Source organism: Ixodes scapularis, unplaced genomic scaffold (genome assembly GCF_016920785.2).
Source record: "Ixodes scapularis isolate PalLabHiFi unplaced genomic scaffold, ASM1692078v2 PGA_scaffold7__128_contigs__length_106722199, whole genome shotgun sequence".
Taxonomy (NCBI): domain Eukaryota; kingdom Metazoa; phylum Arthropoda; class Arachnida; order Ixodida; family Ixodidae; genus Ixodes; species Ixodes scapularis.
The window spans coordinates 24,143,277-24,160,164 of NW_024609882.1; the positions used below are offsets into that span (position 1 = coordinate 24,143,277).

At 48.7% G+C, this 16,888-nt stretch overlaps 1 protein-coding gene across 1 annotated transcript in view; it reads left to right on the forward strand.

Moving 5' to 3' along the window:
- Window positions 1–12,314: 12,314 nt before the first annotated feature.
- Window positions 12,315–16,888, forward strand: part of LOC8031837 (zinc finger protein 704) — a 60,793-nt gene continuing 56,219 nt past the window's right edge. The window contains exon 1 of the mRNA XM_040205446.2: window positions 12,315–12,461. Coding sequence (XP_040061380.2) covers window positions 12,380–12,461 — 82 coding nt within the window. The 5' untranslated portion in view covers window positions 12,315–12,379. The remainder of the gene's footprint in view (window positions 12,462–16,888) is intronic.

Genomic DNA, 16,888 nt, shown 5'->3' on the forward strand with positions numbered 1-16,888 from the left:
GTTTCGATTTCCGTGAATGGCTACGCGTACGTAACCTATTCCGAACCTAATTTTGGATGAAATGAAGTATGACCGCCGAAGGGAGTCAAGAACAGCCGAAGAAAATCGCGGTTGAAATTATGCAGATCATAAAATTCGCGGATTCACCACGTGTTCTCAGAAAATTTATTTCAACAGCGCGTCAGAGGATGATCACAAGAATACATTATCCAATTAACGCACACAAACACACGCACACACACACACAACAAGCTTTGTTACAGTAAGGCTTGCGTTGTTATAACACTAATTTATGGTGCAGCCGTTATTATTATTATTTTGCTTCATTTCGTAACTTCGGGCTTCATTTCCTGGAAATACCGTATTGCTGTTTATAGTGACACCTTTCTACTACGCGATGTGACGTCCTAGGAAAAAAATAAATAAAAACAGGATGTCGCGGTGATGCCCCAGAGCGCCTTATCACGACCCGCTTTTTTGCCCGCCTTGAGTTATTCCCTCGACCCTCCAAGCTGGAGTGTGCCTCGAATCTGTATATTTCAGAGGTCGCCTGGCGAACCTTCGAGGCGCCATTCTATTTCAGCCTAGCACGAGTTTAATTCTTTTTCTTGTTGTTGCTGTTTTTTGTTGTTTTAGGAGACTGCTCTCCACCGTGTGACATTTTCATTGCGGAAACCGACCGTCGGAATACATATATCTACACCGTGGAAACATTTTGAAACTCGCTACTTCCAGGGTGTTTTTTTTTTTTTTTTCATGGTTACTTTACGGGGTATTAACTATAAATAGTCGTCGAGAGCTTAAGAAACAAGGACCATCTCATTACTTTTTAGCCAATGAAATTGCGGCATTGGCCACCGAAGGAAAAAAAAAAAAACAATTACGAGAGCGAGAGCCAGGAACACAATAAGCCACGCCTAGCGTTTTTGAATCGATGACGCTATATATATAAATGGTTATCCATCACGAGCCATTCGTAGATCCGGATAATCCGATGACTTGATAAACGTATATGCGTACAGTTAACGACACGTATCAAAGATATAGAAACGTGCCGCGTGCACTCATTTTTCCAGCAGAACCCACGTGGAAAGCCAATCTTAAAAATCTACGCAAGGAAGTGTAAACAAATAACAAGTTAATTTTTTTTATTTTTTTTTCAGTAAAGGGAAGAACAGTTTATTTCAATACTGAGCCGAGCATATGTACGTTTCACATAGTGACGTCACTCTCAATGTATACGTTTCACATGTTGACGTCACACTCCATGTCACAGCGCATACAGCATTTTTGGGACGACACATTTCACCCCGGCATCGTGTAAGTAGCCGAGCGGAAAAAAAAAAACAAAAAAAAAAAACTCAAAACTTTTTTCTTCTTTTTTTTTTTTAATTAAACGGCAACCGTAGACACGTGTAGAGGTTTCCGTTTATTTATTATTTTAATTATTTCGACAGAGCGGGCAGGCGGAACTCAAACACCAACCGGGACGTTTGAAGCACCCATGGAATTGTGCAACGAAACCCGGCGCCGCCTGGCGACTCAAGCGCGAAACAGACGAATGGAGGTAGAAAAAAACGTGCGCGAAGTTGCCTGTTATCCCTTTCCTGTTGAAGTGACCAATAAAACATTTTCTGTTCTAAATCGAAGGGGGGGGGGGGGGGGGGGGGGGGGGGGGGGGGGGGCTGGCTCCGATTGGTTAGCACCACGCCGGCGACCAATCGCACCAGGCGGCGATGTCCCTGTGCCTTCGTCCCGCCGTCTTGCATAGCCCCCCTGATCTGGGCGCCGAACAAAAGGAATATATCGCTCTTCGAAACCTGCGTGCGTCGAAAATCCTGAATAATTTAGACGCGCGATTTCTTTTGAACCCGTAACCCATATACGCAGCGTCTACAACACGTAATCGAAAAGTATTACGCCGGAAAGCTGCATCGCTTATTTTTACGCGACCCAGGAATGCGTCACCGCCCCCGAGCCGAGGTCACAGCGCGCTGCAGTCAGCTGACGTCATCCAAAGTCACACGTGATCGAGAGAGCGCACGGGAAGGACGAGAGAGATAATATGTGGGTTGACGAACACAGGGACGGCCGGACGGATGGGAAAATAATTGGCGAGGAGTGCGACCACCTCTACTTATCACGGCGCCTGCATGTACGCTCGCTCTGCATGGGTACTGTACAGTCTCCTTTGTTGCCAATGCTCGACTTACAACGAATATAGTACCCCCCCCCCTCCGCCTACAATCGCTCTCCCCTCTCCGCTTATCAGCACACTCCGGCCTATGTGGCGTGTAGCCGCGTGGGTAAAAACAATTAACTAAAAATAGCGAATCGCCCCTCAATTGTCGCAGCTAAAGGTTTAGAACTGCGGTCCATTCTGACAAACGATAAAAAAGAAGAAGAAAAAAGGAGGGTTGGCCGGTTCCTAGGCAATCAAGCATCCAATGAAATTGTACCATTAGCCGCAAGTTCAACGGCTGTCCATGACCGTAGACATTATTTTATTCAACACCCTGCGACGAACACACATTAAAGGGACACTGGCAGGGTATTCATGCTCGCCGAGGTTTTTAGTTGTACGTGACATACGAGAGCCCAACTACCCAGAACAGAATTTGCGGCTCGAAATTCGGTTTCTTTTAGCTCGAAAACCGCCGATCGAGAACTGGGCGGTTTGAGTCGCGCTCACTCTGATCTCCGTGGTCACGGACCGTTTTCTAAGGTTTAGACACAACCACCAAATTTAATGAAAGTCGTGGGTCATTGAAGGCACACACTCAGTATTAAAAATAGAGAAAAATATGAAACCCATTTTCCGGTGACTTCTGAAAAGCTGCAAATACGTTGATTGAAAAAAAAAAAAAAAGTTGCACACAGAACTGGAAGCATTCTGAGCGTTCACTGCGTAGTTCTCAACATGGCGTCGTTTCGCGTATCGTGGGACTCGCGGGGACGGCGATGGCAGCGGGCGACGGGCGTGGAACCTCTAGTTCAGAACTGTCGTTCGCGGTACCGGCGAATTCTGTCTTCCTTTGAAAGAGAAATTTCGGACCGATCAAAAGAATTGGTATTCCTCCCGTACGACACGCCCGACCACCAAGCCGATTTGCACGAAGACGTCGCCGAGCCGTCGCCCCCTTCTCGTGGCTGAAGACATCGCTCGCGCAAACGTAAAGCACGAAGTGCGTATTTCGAGTTGAATATGCAAGCGTACGATTTCTTTACTTGGTGCGAATGTGGCGAAGGCGTGGTGCTGCCCGAGTTCGATTCGGAAGTGCTTTTGGTGGACGAAAATCGGCAGCAAACTTACCAACCTACAGTTGTCCGGCCGCATTATTACTAACGAAAGAGTTTCCCCAGTAGCTCAGTGGAAAGATGTCCGCTTCACACGCGGCGGAACAATGTTCAATCCCGTATGTAAGCGTACGTTCTTTTTTTCTTTTTTTTTCAGAAGTTTTGCGATATTCACTTTTTTTTTTTACATATATTATTGAAAAGAAAAAAAAATGTTGTGAACGAGACGTCGCTAAACTAAGTGGTATGGGATTTCCTTTTTGACACCTGCGAACTCAATGTAGCTACTTTCCACAAGCGTCCGCTTTCCGAGGTGCCTGTAACTGTTCTGCAGGAATTGCAGCCAGCCATTGATCCCAATCCTTTCGGGAACATGTGCAGACTCTGTCGCACAAGGCCACTTTCGGATGCAGGATTTGTGAGGCAGCTGTTCACGCAACATCTGGGGGGTATTCTTTTCGGAGCCGATCACGGAAATTCACCACGGGCACTCACTACTCATCTCCAACTCTTGAATCTAAAAAACAACTTATTTTGAACTGGAGAAACAGCGAGCGGAACAAACATAACTGCAAAGGAATCGCACAGCAAACGGTTCCTTGCCACACACATGTCTGCTGCGCAAAAAAAAAAAAAAAAAGGGGAAAAAAAAAAAAGCATGGTCGGGTGTAGCTAGGGCTGTGTTCCACATCTCACCCAAATGGATCCGAGTTACTCCGGCGGATCGTATCACGTGACAGCAGAGATTGAAGAGCGCTGGACGTGTGTAGGTTTTAGAACGCCAAGGTACAAAACCCTTACCCTGGAGTAAGATCGAGTAAATTTTGGAACACGGCCCAGGTGACTTCCGCCAATCACTCTCCCTCCTCCCCACTTCTCCGACCTCCATCCGCAGGTTTTGGTTTCGAGCATTTGCGTTTTTTTTTTTTTTTTTTGGCCTTATTAAAAATATACGTGACTCTGTTGCAAAATATTAATAGGGTAGTCACAGCAACAAAAGTGACCTATGTTTTCTTGCGAGAAATACAGCCGCAGTCTTCTTTTTTTTCTTTTTTTTTTTTGACGTATCGGCGTATGGATGCGTTGAGAGGCCGCGGTGAACCTGCCCATACATCCTACAAAAGGCACACGGTGTTCACTCGCAGACATGATGACAGTATTGCGTACAAGAAAGAAGTCCGCCCGAGACAGTGTTTGCGGGCGCTGCCTCTTGTGCGGTGTAGTTGTGGCCGCGCGGCTTGAGGTTACGACAGGTTTCCAGCAGAGACACTTCCTGTTATTGGTCCTCCGCGGAGGAACCAATTACGGCGCCCGCGCACATTGCACTCTTCCGGTCAAAGCAACGTCTGGAACTCGTCATCTGGTCGGATTCGCTTTCCCAGATCGCAGCGATTGGGCGCGCTCCGAAACCGAGTGAACGTGCCGACCTTTTTTTTCTTTTCTTTAAAGGGCAACTCCGCTTAATTTCAGAAATTTTGAGATAGTGGCCGATTTTGCTTTTTGAAGCACTCAAAAACAATCCCCAAACCTTTGTTTCGCGAAAAATAAAATATTTTTCGTGTAATTTTACTCTAGCCATGATCACAAACCGAAACCGAAACGGTGGCAAAGCCGGACAACATTGTATATTCGGCATCACTAAGCATGTACACCCACGTGATATACAAGGGGAAGAAGGAGCTCCCCTCTTTTCAGGATCCTCCTTTGTGCCTCCTGGATTAGCACAGGCGTCGCTATTCTCCTCCCAGAAGATTATAGAAGATTAACCTGTCACTCAAAATTCTTACAAAAGCAGCTTCCCTCTCCTCCTTTTACTTGTAGTTCAAAAGTATGCGATGTAACACAAGCCGCGCTCAACGAGGCGATCGGCTTATCAGTAGTATCAATAGTCGAGCGCCGGGCCGGCCGAGCGCGTCACTCACGTCTTTCACGGCGCTGGCGCCACCCGTGCTCTCCCCAAAAAAGAAAACAAAATTGAAAAAAAAAAGAAGCTGTACATGTTTGATGACGTCGCGGACGTGCCGGGAGAAGGAATTTGGAGGAAGCGGAAATGCAGCCGGGCAGTGTTGTCTGGCCCGCACGTCTCATCCAAAACCAGCGGATTCGTGCTTGTCAAACTTTGACAGCGATTTTAATGAACTTCTAGGCGGAATTCCGTCGTAATATTTGCCATGGGGGTTTTGTAGACGATAACAAAGAGAACTGTATAGTTTTGCACTACTGGAAAAGAAGCGGAGTTGCCCTTTAACAATGGAGGCACACTGTCTCTCTCGAAAGAGACACACACAACATTCCCGGCGTGCCACGATAACGCCCTTGGCCGCCATGTTTCTTTCAAGTCAGCCGCGAAACTTGACAGTGCGCTCATTACAGCAGTCTTATATACGTCCGCCTCTCGTCACGTGATCGAGCTCTCGTCCCCGTAACAGCGCGCAGAGTTGGGTGGTGAAAGGAAAAGGCCCGTTGATTGGTTCGCTGAACGCGTAGCTTCCACCGTACTGTCGGCTATACGGTTGGACTCATCGTAGATAATGAACTTGTAAAGCGAGGACACGAGGAGTTGCAAGTTAAACATGTACCTACTAGCCCACTTATCCGTTTTGCTGCTGATCAGAGATAAGCGCGTGTGCCCATGATTACCACTGTAGCAGATCTGGTGCGCCAACTGTCCCCCGAAGGACTTGGGGAGAGCCATTCGCTGCAATCTACGGAGGGGATTCGGCCAATGATGGGCTGAAATCACACCTAAAAAGCCCCTAAAAAAAAAAAAAAAAAAAAAAAAAAAAAGTTTTTTTTTTTTTTTAACAGTTTGATTTAGTCGTTAGTCACCTCCTTTCCACTTGTTTTCTCTCGGCATTTCGAGCGCGTGGAGGAGAGATGGCTCGGCTTCGCCTTCACGTTTAGGTGGATAAGGCGAATGGCCATCTCGTTGAGCGAATGACCATTCCGTGATGTCATGGACTTTGCGTGCAGAATTTCAAATAAATCTCTCACCGTCAATATTGCTCTAGAATTTTTTTTTCGCGTAAAACTTACTTTTTCACAGGCGTGTCCCAACCAAGCTGTTAAAAAAAAAAAAAAAATTGGGGGCACTCGAGTGTTTTTTTGTTTTTTTTTAGAAGCTAGTTTTTGACCGAAAAAATTGTTATTGGGCTTTAGTCGGTAAGAATGACCAGTTCTAGATGGCAAGACGTCCTATACACTCCGTGCGACGCGACTGGCGCGCCGCCGCGCGGCCGGTACCGAAGGTAGGCAGTGAGCACCCCAGAGAAAACGAAACCGAAACCACGCCGCGTACGTTGGTACGCGTTGAAGTCGGAGTGGTGCTGTTGCGCTGGGTTCACAGCTTAATGACGCAGCCTGTGCTGCGTCATAAGTGCTTCAATAGTGATGCGTCGTATCTCGCGGATACAAAGTTTCACAGTTTTTCACCTCGCCGATGTTTTGTGGGACAGCGACAACGATGGAGCCGTGCCATACGACGCGAGAAATTTGGTGTCCCGATCATGTCTGCCACTGTGTCGACACGGCTAACATATTCTACACTGCCGCTTTGCGCTCTGCGTTTGTTTTCGTACCAGTAACGCCTACATGTGTCAGCGCCGATGGGACGAACTGAAATGCCATCCCACACTCGCGGGTATGCAGTGCCAATTTCGTTAGAGGAATGCCCTCCAAAGAAGTTTCGTCCCCATCGTACGAGTCGATGATAATTCCGGACAAATATGGCACGCAATCTGTACTTCATGAAGAAAGATTCGAACGGTAAAAAAAGTGACAAATATAAATCTAAAGAAAACAACCATGAAACTCGGAATCACTGGAGAATCGGTGTTTGAGTATGGAAGTTTATGTGGTGTGCTTTCTTTCTTGATCAGCCTCCTTTTGGCTGTGGAAACATTGACACCCCGAGTTCTGTAGACAACAATTTTTTTTCTCGGCTTTAGAGCCACCTATCGCAAAGTGGTCCGAACTGGACGTACCGTCCACTGGTCCCTTCCTACCTGTAAAGTGTGCACCTCCCACGATGAGTGGTATTTTCTGACAGCCTTTGACGGTCAAAGCCAGTTCCCATTTAGTTACGCCGCCCAAACTAAATTTCCACCTGGTTTCGCCATGCCAACTATTTTTGTTTTAATAAGTGTTGTGCCAAGTGACGGTCATGTCAAAGTACCTGTGGGCCGAAAATCAGCACCTCGCACAACAGGTTCTTACACAACAGCTGACCGCAAAAGTCCTTGGCGGCCAAACCGTGTGTTGGCCGACAACTTTGTTTTCTCGGCTTTGGAACCACCTTTCGTAAAGTTGTTTAAACTGGAAGTACAGTCCACTAGTCCCTTCCTGCCTCTAAAGTCTCCACCTCCCCCGACCAGTGGTATTCTCTTGACAGCCTTTTCATGGTCAAAACCGGTTCCCATTGAGTTACGCCGCCCAAACCAAATTTTCACCTGATTTCCCTATGCCACCTTTTTTTTTTTTTTTTTTTTTTGTATATTAAGTGCTGTGTTATGTTACTGTCAAGTCCAAGCACCTGTGTGCCCAAATCTGCACTTTGCACAGCCCGCTATAACACAACATTTTGGGTCCAATATTGGATATCCCGTACAGCTTTATTTCTTTATTCGTTAGAAACAACTTTCACACCTACCGTCTTAATGAAACTTGGCACACTTAGTGCAGAAACTTAGTGTACATCTCACTCGCCTCCAATATCATCGTTCCAGCAGTCCTACGTTTACAGCGACGAGCGAAACAAATTTCCCCCTCAGAGCAATTATGGTGGCGGCCGTCTTGCTTTTCAGAAAATTGCTCCAACTCCTTTTTTGGCCGCAACTAGAGAAATTACCCCTAATAACGACTAAAACTCAATATATAAGAAGTGGAGAACAGCTAAATGCCCTTCTTAGGTCTGCTCCAGCACTCATGCAACGTCACCCTCAACATATCGGCTCAAAAAGCAGAAGTTCCGACCGTGCGCGCTTCCGCCGCCACAGCTTGGCATGCGAAAAGGCGCCACAGGCTGCTGAACGCGCCTCACTGTCGAACGCCAGCTCCTCCGCTAGCGGCGCTGCGCGCGTTTTTCAAAGCGCCCCCTATAGTTCCCGCACGGAGTGTATAGTAAACTCACGGCGATAGAAATGCACGGGCACTATATTTTCTCTTGGAGGAGCCGTCCTCCGGTCCCCAGCAACTCTATCAAATTTGACCCATGAAAATAGTGCATTGCGTGTAGATTCCGAACGTTACTATTGCATCTCTTTTTCGATGCGCGTTGCGTATTATGAGAAAAAAAAGTAAGATTTTTGGGTGTAGGAGACGTAATACAGCAAATATTGTTTGAAAACGCCGTCCGACCCTGCAGTGGCTGCTCCAAGGCGCAGAAATGTCACTCGATCTTTCATTCGATTTTTAATGGGCAAATCGACCGTCCATAGGTGCAATTTCCGGATTTTTAAGGATGCTTAGAGCACGTACGTAGACCGAGTTATCACCATAAATAGACGATCTCAAAATCCACTTGAGAGTGTCCCTTTAATCCTAAAAAAAAAACAAAAAAACATTCCGCGTCGTAACAAAGAACATGGCGTTTCATGCGATAACATCGTGCTAAGCGTCACCCGCCAACCGTTTTTTTTTTTTTTTCTTTTTTCTTTTACGTATAAGCATGTTATCCGCTTCACGATGTGCCGAGCCGTACTCCGTATAGACTGCAGCTGTTGGCTCTCCCAAACGCTTCTTTCCTGACAGAACATGGAGGCCGTTCGCAAGTGCGGCCTCTGGGCACCGCCATCTTGCATGCTGGTGTGCGTAGATCGTCTGCCAGTCGAGCATTGCTGAGGCGAACCACCACGGTTTCCAGACTGGCGCCCAAACAAAGCGTTTTCCGCCCACGGTGGCCAGACCAGCCACCGAAGCGCGGCTGCTTGCAAACGTCTATAGAATTTTTTTTATTTTTTTTTTTTAGAGCGCAGCTTTTAGGCGCCCGTTTCCGGTCTTAGCGGCGTCGCCGTCGGCGTAAAAGCGCGACGCATTATGGGAAATGTCCCATAATGCACCGAGCGAGACCCTCGTGACGTCACGAGGGTCCCGCGCGGTGCATTAATAACGAGGGTCTCGCGCGGTGCATTATGGGGCATTTCCCATAATGCACCTCGCGGGGAAGAGGAGGTAGAGGGGAGGAGGAGAGGACGAGAGGAGCTTGAAGGATAAAGGAGGAGCGGAGGAGGACGAGGAAGAAGAGGAGGGAAGAGGGGAGGAGCAGTAGGATGAGGAGGTGATGAGGGGTATACCCTTTTCCTCAGTACCCTTCTCTCCTCCTCCTCAAGAGCTGCGCTCTAAATCGGCGTTACAGGGGGTTTGTGTAAACGTCTTTCTTTTTTTTTATGGGTTTATTGGGCAACACTGGCGGTCGCCATTTCTTGTCACGAAGTGTGCTATTGGATCCGAGTCTCCGCCGAAGCTGAGCCGAGTTCACGTCGAACGCTGGCGGAACTCTCGCGTCCAACATATTTTCAGAGTACACGTGCCCTAACAATGGCGGACTCAGATGGTTGGCGCAGCAGGCACCAGGTGGCGCTGACTTTCGAAAACGGTCATTGTCACTGCGCGCATCGCTCTTTTTTTATTACTTGTTTATCGGTATACTGAGCTCCGCCATGCGCGCTGGGCTGTCGTTCGCAGTGATTGACCGTCTTCGTGTTCTGCAAAAAAAAAATCAACTCGCATACTTTTTGATGGTGTAGACCACTGATCTCAATGACAATTGCTGGATCGCGTTTGCCCGCTCTGCGAATGCGGTCACTGGCGGCCATCTTTAGGTAGAGTCATATTACCTCTAGCCAAGGTACAGCTCCTGCAGCCACTGTAATCCATCCATGGCAGACAGCGTTTTGGCAGGTGTGGTAGCAGGCTGCCGTCAAAATAGGGTGGATGATATTTCGTGCTTGATTGAAATTGTTTGACGAAACATGTTTTTGAAACCCTGCGTGAACGGTAGCGCGATCTTTGAGGACCCGGTGAAAGTTTCACGAAATCGCAGCACCGGGGAAAAGCAGCACAGCTCGAATCGAAAGTCGCATCGAAGGAAGCATCGAAAGCAGACGCCGTTACGGAGTCTGCATTCGATGCGAGCTGCGCTGCTTTCGCCCGGTGCTGCGCTTTCGTAGAACTTTCTCCGGGCCCTCAAAGATGAGGCTACCGTTCACGCCGGGTTTCAAGAATCTGCGTCGTCGAACAACTTGAATCAAGCACGAATTATCTCCCACGGTACAGTGTACTAGATCCACGGCTATTTTATGGCACCCGGCCGCCATTACGCTGTCCGCCATATTACTATGATGGCTAGAGATGATATAACTCTACCTAAAGATGGTCGCCAGTGACCGCATTTCGGTCCATAGGCGGAGCTGGTCAAACGCGATCCAGCAAATAGACATAGAGATCAGTGGTGTAGACGTTCTGAATATTTTAGAATGTACAGTTTCTTTCATTCAACCTTTTAACGTATTTTTTTATATATATATACTGAACTAATGCAAATAAACTGATGTATGTAATGTTTTTCTTTGTGTTTTTTTTTTTTTTTTTTCAGTAGGCCTTGTTGTTGATTTTATCACATATATTACTGCGCTCCTCGAGTGTTTCGGCAGAACACGGATTGTTTATGTAGGGCAATTCATAAAGAAAATAGAAATAAAACCAGGGCTGGTTGTTGTGCCGAGATTTCGAAAAAAAAAAAAACAAAAAAAAAAAAAACGGACGTTAGCAGTTTTGTGTCCGGCGCGCTCTCGTATTGGCCTGACCTTCGTCTACCGAACTGATAAATCGGTCCGTTTTTTGCATTGCTCGCCGGAGAGGTTATCGCCAACGCTGCTCCCCCTCCCCGCTTCGCCGGGCTGGCGCTGATAAGAAGGCCCCCACGGCGGCCGAGTTGTAAACAAGGACCAGTGCGTTCTTTCTGTTCGAGCATGCACTTCGCCAAGAAAAAAACAAAACAAAAAAAACACGGCTTTCATTCTTTTCTTATTTTTTTTTGGTGGTGGGGAGGTTGAAATATAGGCCACACCAACATGCGGCTATGACGTCACGTTAGAGCGGCGGCGCTGGTGTCGATGCGGCGTACGTGCAGACGCGGCACTTTTCGCACCCGGTGTGGGCGAAGGCGGTCTTTACATGACTTGCAAGTGACGTCATCGTAACATGCCGATGGTCAATCTTGCTCACTCTTGCCGAGAACAACGGATTCGCAGGTGCCAAGTGTAAGTTCCACAAGGCAGGCACCCGGGAGGCCATCCCAATGGCCGCCGATGAGACCTCAGTGCAAGTCACGTATCGAATGCATTCATCTATACACGTTTGTTGTTCTATGCAGATAATGATAATAATAATACCTTTTTTTTTCATTTCCCGAGAACAAAAGTTGTAGTGAACAGCTTCACAATCACTCGAGCACCCTACCCTGATCAGCGGAAGACGTGCAGGAAAATACACACACACGCGCAAAATAAAAACATGCTCGCCAGAGCAAACTCGTTTAATAATTCGGCCATAGGCAAACGTCATCAAAGAACCGAACACAGAAAATCATGAACCGCTTATACCCTCCGCAAAAACAATAAAAACAAACAAAAAAACACTGTTTTTAAAATTGGAAGCACAAGTTGTGAAAACTGAACCAGTTTGACATATGGAATATGTTGTCAAATGAATCGATGAAATATGCCCACGCGCTCCCTGCACGAAATCGATCTTCATCACTTTGGTGAACTTTGAACAATTCACGCTGTAACGTGACGTCACGTGACATAACGCCATAGGACGTGGTCACGCGACGTGGCCTCGCGTAATCTCATGCGACACCGTAACGTGGCGTGCCACGGTTATGCGCGGACGCACCAATTGACACATTTCTGGGAGTAAGGTCTCTTCGGTTCATCGACCATTCCGATTGTCGTATCTGCCATGTTGGTTGGCGACTGTGTAACGCATTCTGCGCACGAGTACTAACAACGTATCGTTATTGTTCGTTTCTCTTCGCAGCGGCCGCAAGCGCCGACCGAGTGCCACGGAGGATGCCGACACCATGGACGACTGCATGGCCGCCATGGTCCTGATGCGCCTGTCGTGCAGCCCAAAGTCTCCCAAGGTGCCATCAGACGGCGCTGGTGAGTGTGCCCCGACGAAAGCTCTCCGTCCCCCAACCGCAGAAAAAGGGCCCCCGGAAACCAACTGCGCCTGCCACCGGATTCGTCGGAATTATGGGCAGCTCGCGGTCACTCTCGCCCGATACACGTGCGCACACAATTTGGCGCCCAAAGTGGAGCCGAGCCATGAGCTCACCGCCGCCGCATCTCGCTCCTGCACAGCGTCAGCGCCGCCGAGCTACGTGATGGCACTACTAACGCGGTAATCGCAAATCAGGCTGCTGTCGCGGACAAGGAACGAACAATGCTGCCTCCGCCGCCGGCCGTCGCTCTCTGTTCCTTTCCGCCCTTCTGTAATTTAAGCACGACTGCCCGGCACGCCGGACCTGAAAAGCGCCGTTGAGCAACGACTATACATCGTCGCTTTCGCGCCACCACGCGCGTACTGCAACGGGGTCAACGTCGAGCCGCATTTTCAACGCGCTAAGCCAATATCAGCTGGAAGACAAGGCCTGCCTGCCTCCCGTCCTGACGTCACCACCAGTGGATTCATGAAGCGCCGCCTACCTTCCGTCAGCGTAGTCGACAGCGCGTGTTACTGCGTCTCACAAAGCGTTTGCCGGATCCACTAACGATGACGTCATAAGCGGGCCTTGTCTTTTAGGTGGTCTTGGCAAAGCTCTGGGTAGAGTAAAGCCTCGTGGAATGCGTCCGTATATAAAATCAAAATGTCTAATAAAAAAAAAAACGCGTCTTTATTTTGTTTGCTCACGTTTCACACTCTCCGTTTCACCTTCCGAATATGTAGATACGGGCTTCTGATAACGCGAGGAATGCTTCGTCCGAGCGGCATTTTAAAGTCGATCACGGTTGGCGCTCCAATAAAGCCGCGGCACACGAGGGGAATCGCTTTTCCGTAATACACCATCGAAGACCCGTGTTATAGGGGCACTTAGAAGGCCTTCGGAACGAACTTCTTCGGAGAATCGGCAAACCAACGCACGTCCACGCAGGCATTAACGCGCCCGTCGGCGCGCGCAAAACGAGCAATTATTACTATCTCGAACAACTCAGATATGCAGCCATACAATGTTTCTAAACATTATCGAGCTTTTTCTCGTCAAAATTACCCAAAGCATTTACTGCAGTCTGTTGGAGACGAATAAAAGCGGGACAGGCTGCACACCCTTTCCACTTCGCAGAGGAAACGCCGGAGAGGAGGCGGGACGAGCCGAGGAGGGACACAGGTCCTCTCCGGCGTTTCGTGCTGCTAATTGCCAAAGGGAGGAGGGCTTCGAAGGAGAAGCCCTCCTTCGAAGGTGCACGCAGATGCAAATGTCCACCTTTTTTCTTTTTTTTGGGGGGGGGGGGGGGGGGGGGGAGGGGGGGATAAAGGGTCTTGACCGTTTATTCGACCTCATTTGAGACCATCCAATTATCATTCCAATAATTTGGATTTCTTTTGGCACACGAAAAATAGAATGTGCCTGGTATACCGAAAAAAAAAAAAAAAAGTATCGCGACGACAACGCTCTGAATGGTACTTTGTCGACACAAACCCAGTTCCTACTTTTGTTTGTTTTTTTCTTCCGAAGTTGCGTTTCCTGCTCGCTCGTTGGTTTTGGTTCTTTCTGGAACCCATCTAGGTTGCCCTGAGCACGACGGTTGCTGCCTAGCTCCGCTGCCGGCACGCTTTCGGGCCGCTGTTTGGCTTTCACAAGTTCGCGTATACTTTCGGCGCCCTCGGCATCGCGTCGCGGCGTCCGTGGGGCACCGCTTTTGGGGGGTTTTCATACGTCGTAAATCTCGTCCACTCTCCTTCTCTGAGCGCCCTTTCTTTTCCTCTTTACTTCCGTTTGTCTCCATGTGTTTCCTTTTTTTCTTTTTCTTTCCTTATCTGGCAACGAGCTTTGAGCCAAAATTTCCCAGAAAGCAGGTCTTGGTTTATGTGAACGCTACTGCTCCCTCATGAACCGTCTTGACTCTTCGATCAGAGTCAAAACTAAACTATTATTATTATTCGGTCCAAACTACTTTCATTAATCAGTCAAAACCACCTTCCTTGCACCACTGACCTACACGTAAATCCCCGGCTATTCTCCAAACGTTTACTGTTATGATTTCGTAATACCTTATCACCCTTCACGTTACATCGGCCAACTGGTGAAGGGATCGGTGAAACGTCGCCGATCAATCTGTGAAGAATACTTAACGGGGAGCACAGTCTTGACCTACATAAATATATCTTTCGCGTTGTTTCATGGCAAACGCCACCGGGCGGTGCTCGTCTTTGACGCCCCAGAGATATTTCGGTTCAAGAAAAGAACGAACAAGGCCCACCCTATCACCGCTGCTCGAAATGTCGATGAAACGCTTAACCACCAATTCTCTAGGACTAGGTGAACGCCAGAAGAACGGAGAGGAGCGGTTAAATCTTTCCGAATATTCTTGTAAACCAACTTGCCCCCTCCCAGACATTAATTTGTACAGTCGAAGACCCTCGTAAAATCTCAAACTTTGTCGTCCGTGTAGCATTTATGCTTTCTAGCACTGGTGGCATAAAGCAAGGTTTCCGGTGAGCGACCGGAAGTCGCTCAGGACGCAAGCGGCAGTTCATGTTTGTAAACAGCCAAAGGGTACCATAGACCAAGACGCCGCTTACGAACAAGTCCGCGTTTGCCCACAGCACGTGCATCCGCAGATACCACATCCCCGTGAAGTGAAGCGCCCACGCGCCCGCCTCGCCGACGGCAGCGCCACGGAAACAGTGTGACGTCAGACTAGTCACCTCACCTGCTCTGCAACCCCTAATAAAACAAACAGCAAAAAAATAAAATAAAAATCGTTACGATAACAAAAGAAGGATGCGTCCTTCGCTATCGCAGCAGCAAATCCTGCTACGCCACGTAGGACGAGGTTAGGACCTTAGTCAAAACATGATGTGCCGATCTCTTTGTGTGTGTTTCGCGAGGTTTCCGTCATTGCGGCGCGCTGTCCTTCTGTGCATATACCCGACATGGTAAACACAATGGGAGTGAGGTCGACAAAAACCGGATCGCGCTTATCTGCCTGAGGTCAGTGCAAAGTGCGGGCAGGCCGCCAGCAGCCAGGGTGGATGACGCCGCCGCGACGACGAGGGATGCACGTATGCCGTACCCGAGAGGGACTCGTCGGAGGAACTTCCTCCTGCCCCGTGACAGCTTCTGTAGTCAGGGTCAGGGTACCTGCTACTGCCGACCACAAACGGTACTTTGAGGAAGACAGCTTAGTGTTATCCCGCGGAGTCAGCTTTCCGAAGGGAGGTGGCCGGTCAGGATGGTGACGACCGATGACGGTGTTCGCCCGATGAAAGTCCCCCGGGAAGCCGAATAAGAAAAAAAACAAAAAAAACACTGAAAGTTGTTGGATCCCGCTGGATATATTACGACGTTGGTTGGTTTACAGTGGCCACTCTGGCCACGTTAATTTCAAAGCAAAACGACAACAAGTCAACAGTAATTTACAATTCAAACTCCCCCGAAATTAAAAACCATACATAGCCGAATCTCCCGAGAATCCTCTCGGCACCCCTTTTCTAGACTCGTAGGGGCCTCCTTTCCCTCCAGAAACGGACGAATCACTTCAGATTTGCCCATTATCACGTGGTACACTCTTACCCAATGATCAGCGAGCTGTCAACGTGACCCCCCTGCGACACCTCAACGGTCAAGCCCAAATTCCTTCTAGAGTAACTACATGCTTTCGTCGCCGCCTGGCTGGCGCCACTCAGTTAAGTTATTGCGTCAATTAAAAGCGAAGTTTCTACACTAAGCGGCGAAATACACCGGGCACAAGCACAACCGCTTAAAAGCCACAAGTGCGGACAGAAGCCCAAGACACGGGTGTTCCGGCGCCCCAAACTGAAACCCAATTCGTCTGTTAACGACCGGTGTCCGACTCTTCTCCACCGAGCCCTGCGGCTGCTCGAAGCCTCCCCGCCCCGCCCCCCCCCCCCCCCCCCCCCCTTCCCTGCGCGTGAGAGAACAAAACGACTCCCCGTTCATGCTCTCACCCCCTGCCGCGGGTCTGCGAGCAAACACCCAAAAATGCGGACACAAACATAGGCAGATAAAAAAAAATACAATGCCGACGCAACTGTAGAAAGATAGACTTTTCTAAAACAAATCTTACTTATTTCAAACAAAATCCTTCGTTACTTAACACGCGCGGACCAGCGGCGGACAGTGCCAGGCACAACTTTGAAGCGTAGAGCCCTGCACCCGGCCGGGCCAACGCGAAAGCCCGGGGCCGGCCCGGTCCGGGCTTTCGGGTCGGTCCGGACCCGGGCCGGGTAGCACAGATTGGGCCCGGGCTGGGCTCAGACAATGGTGTAGAACACTTTCTAAAACGTTAAGAGAATGCTAACGCAATAATCGCTTAAATAAAAAAACGAATAGGCCCAAGTGCGA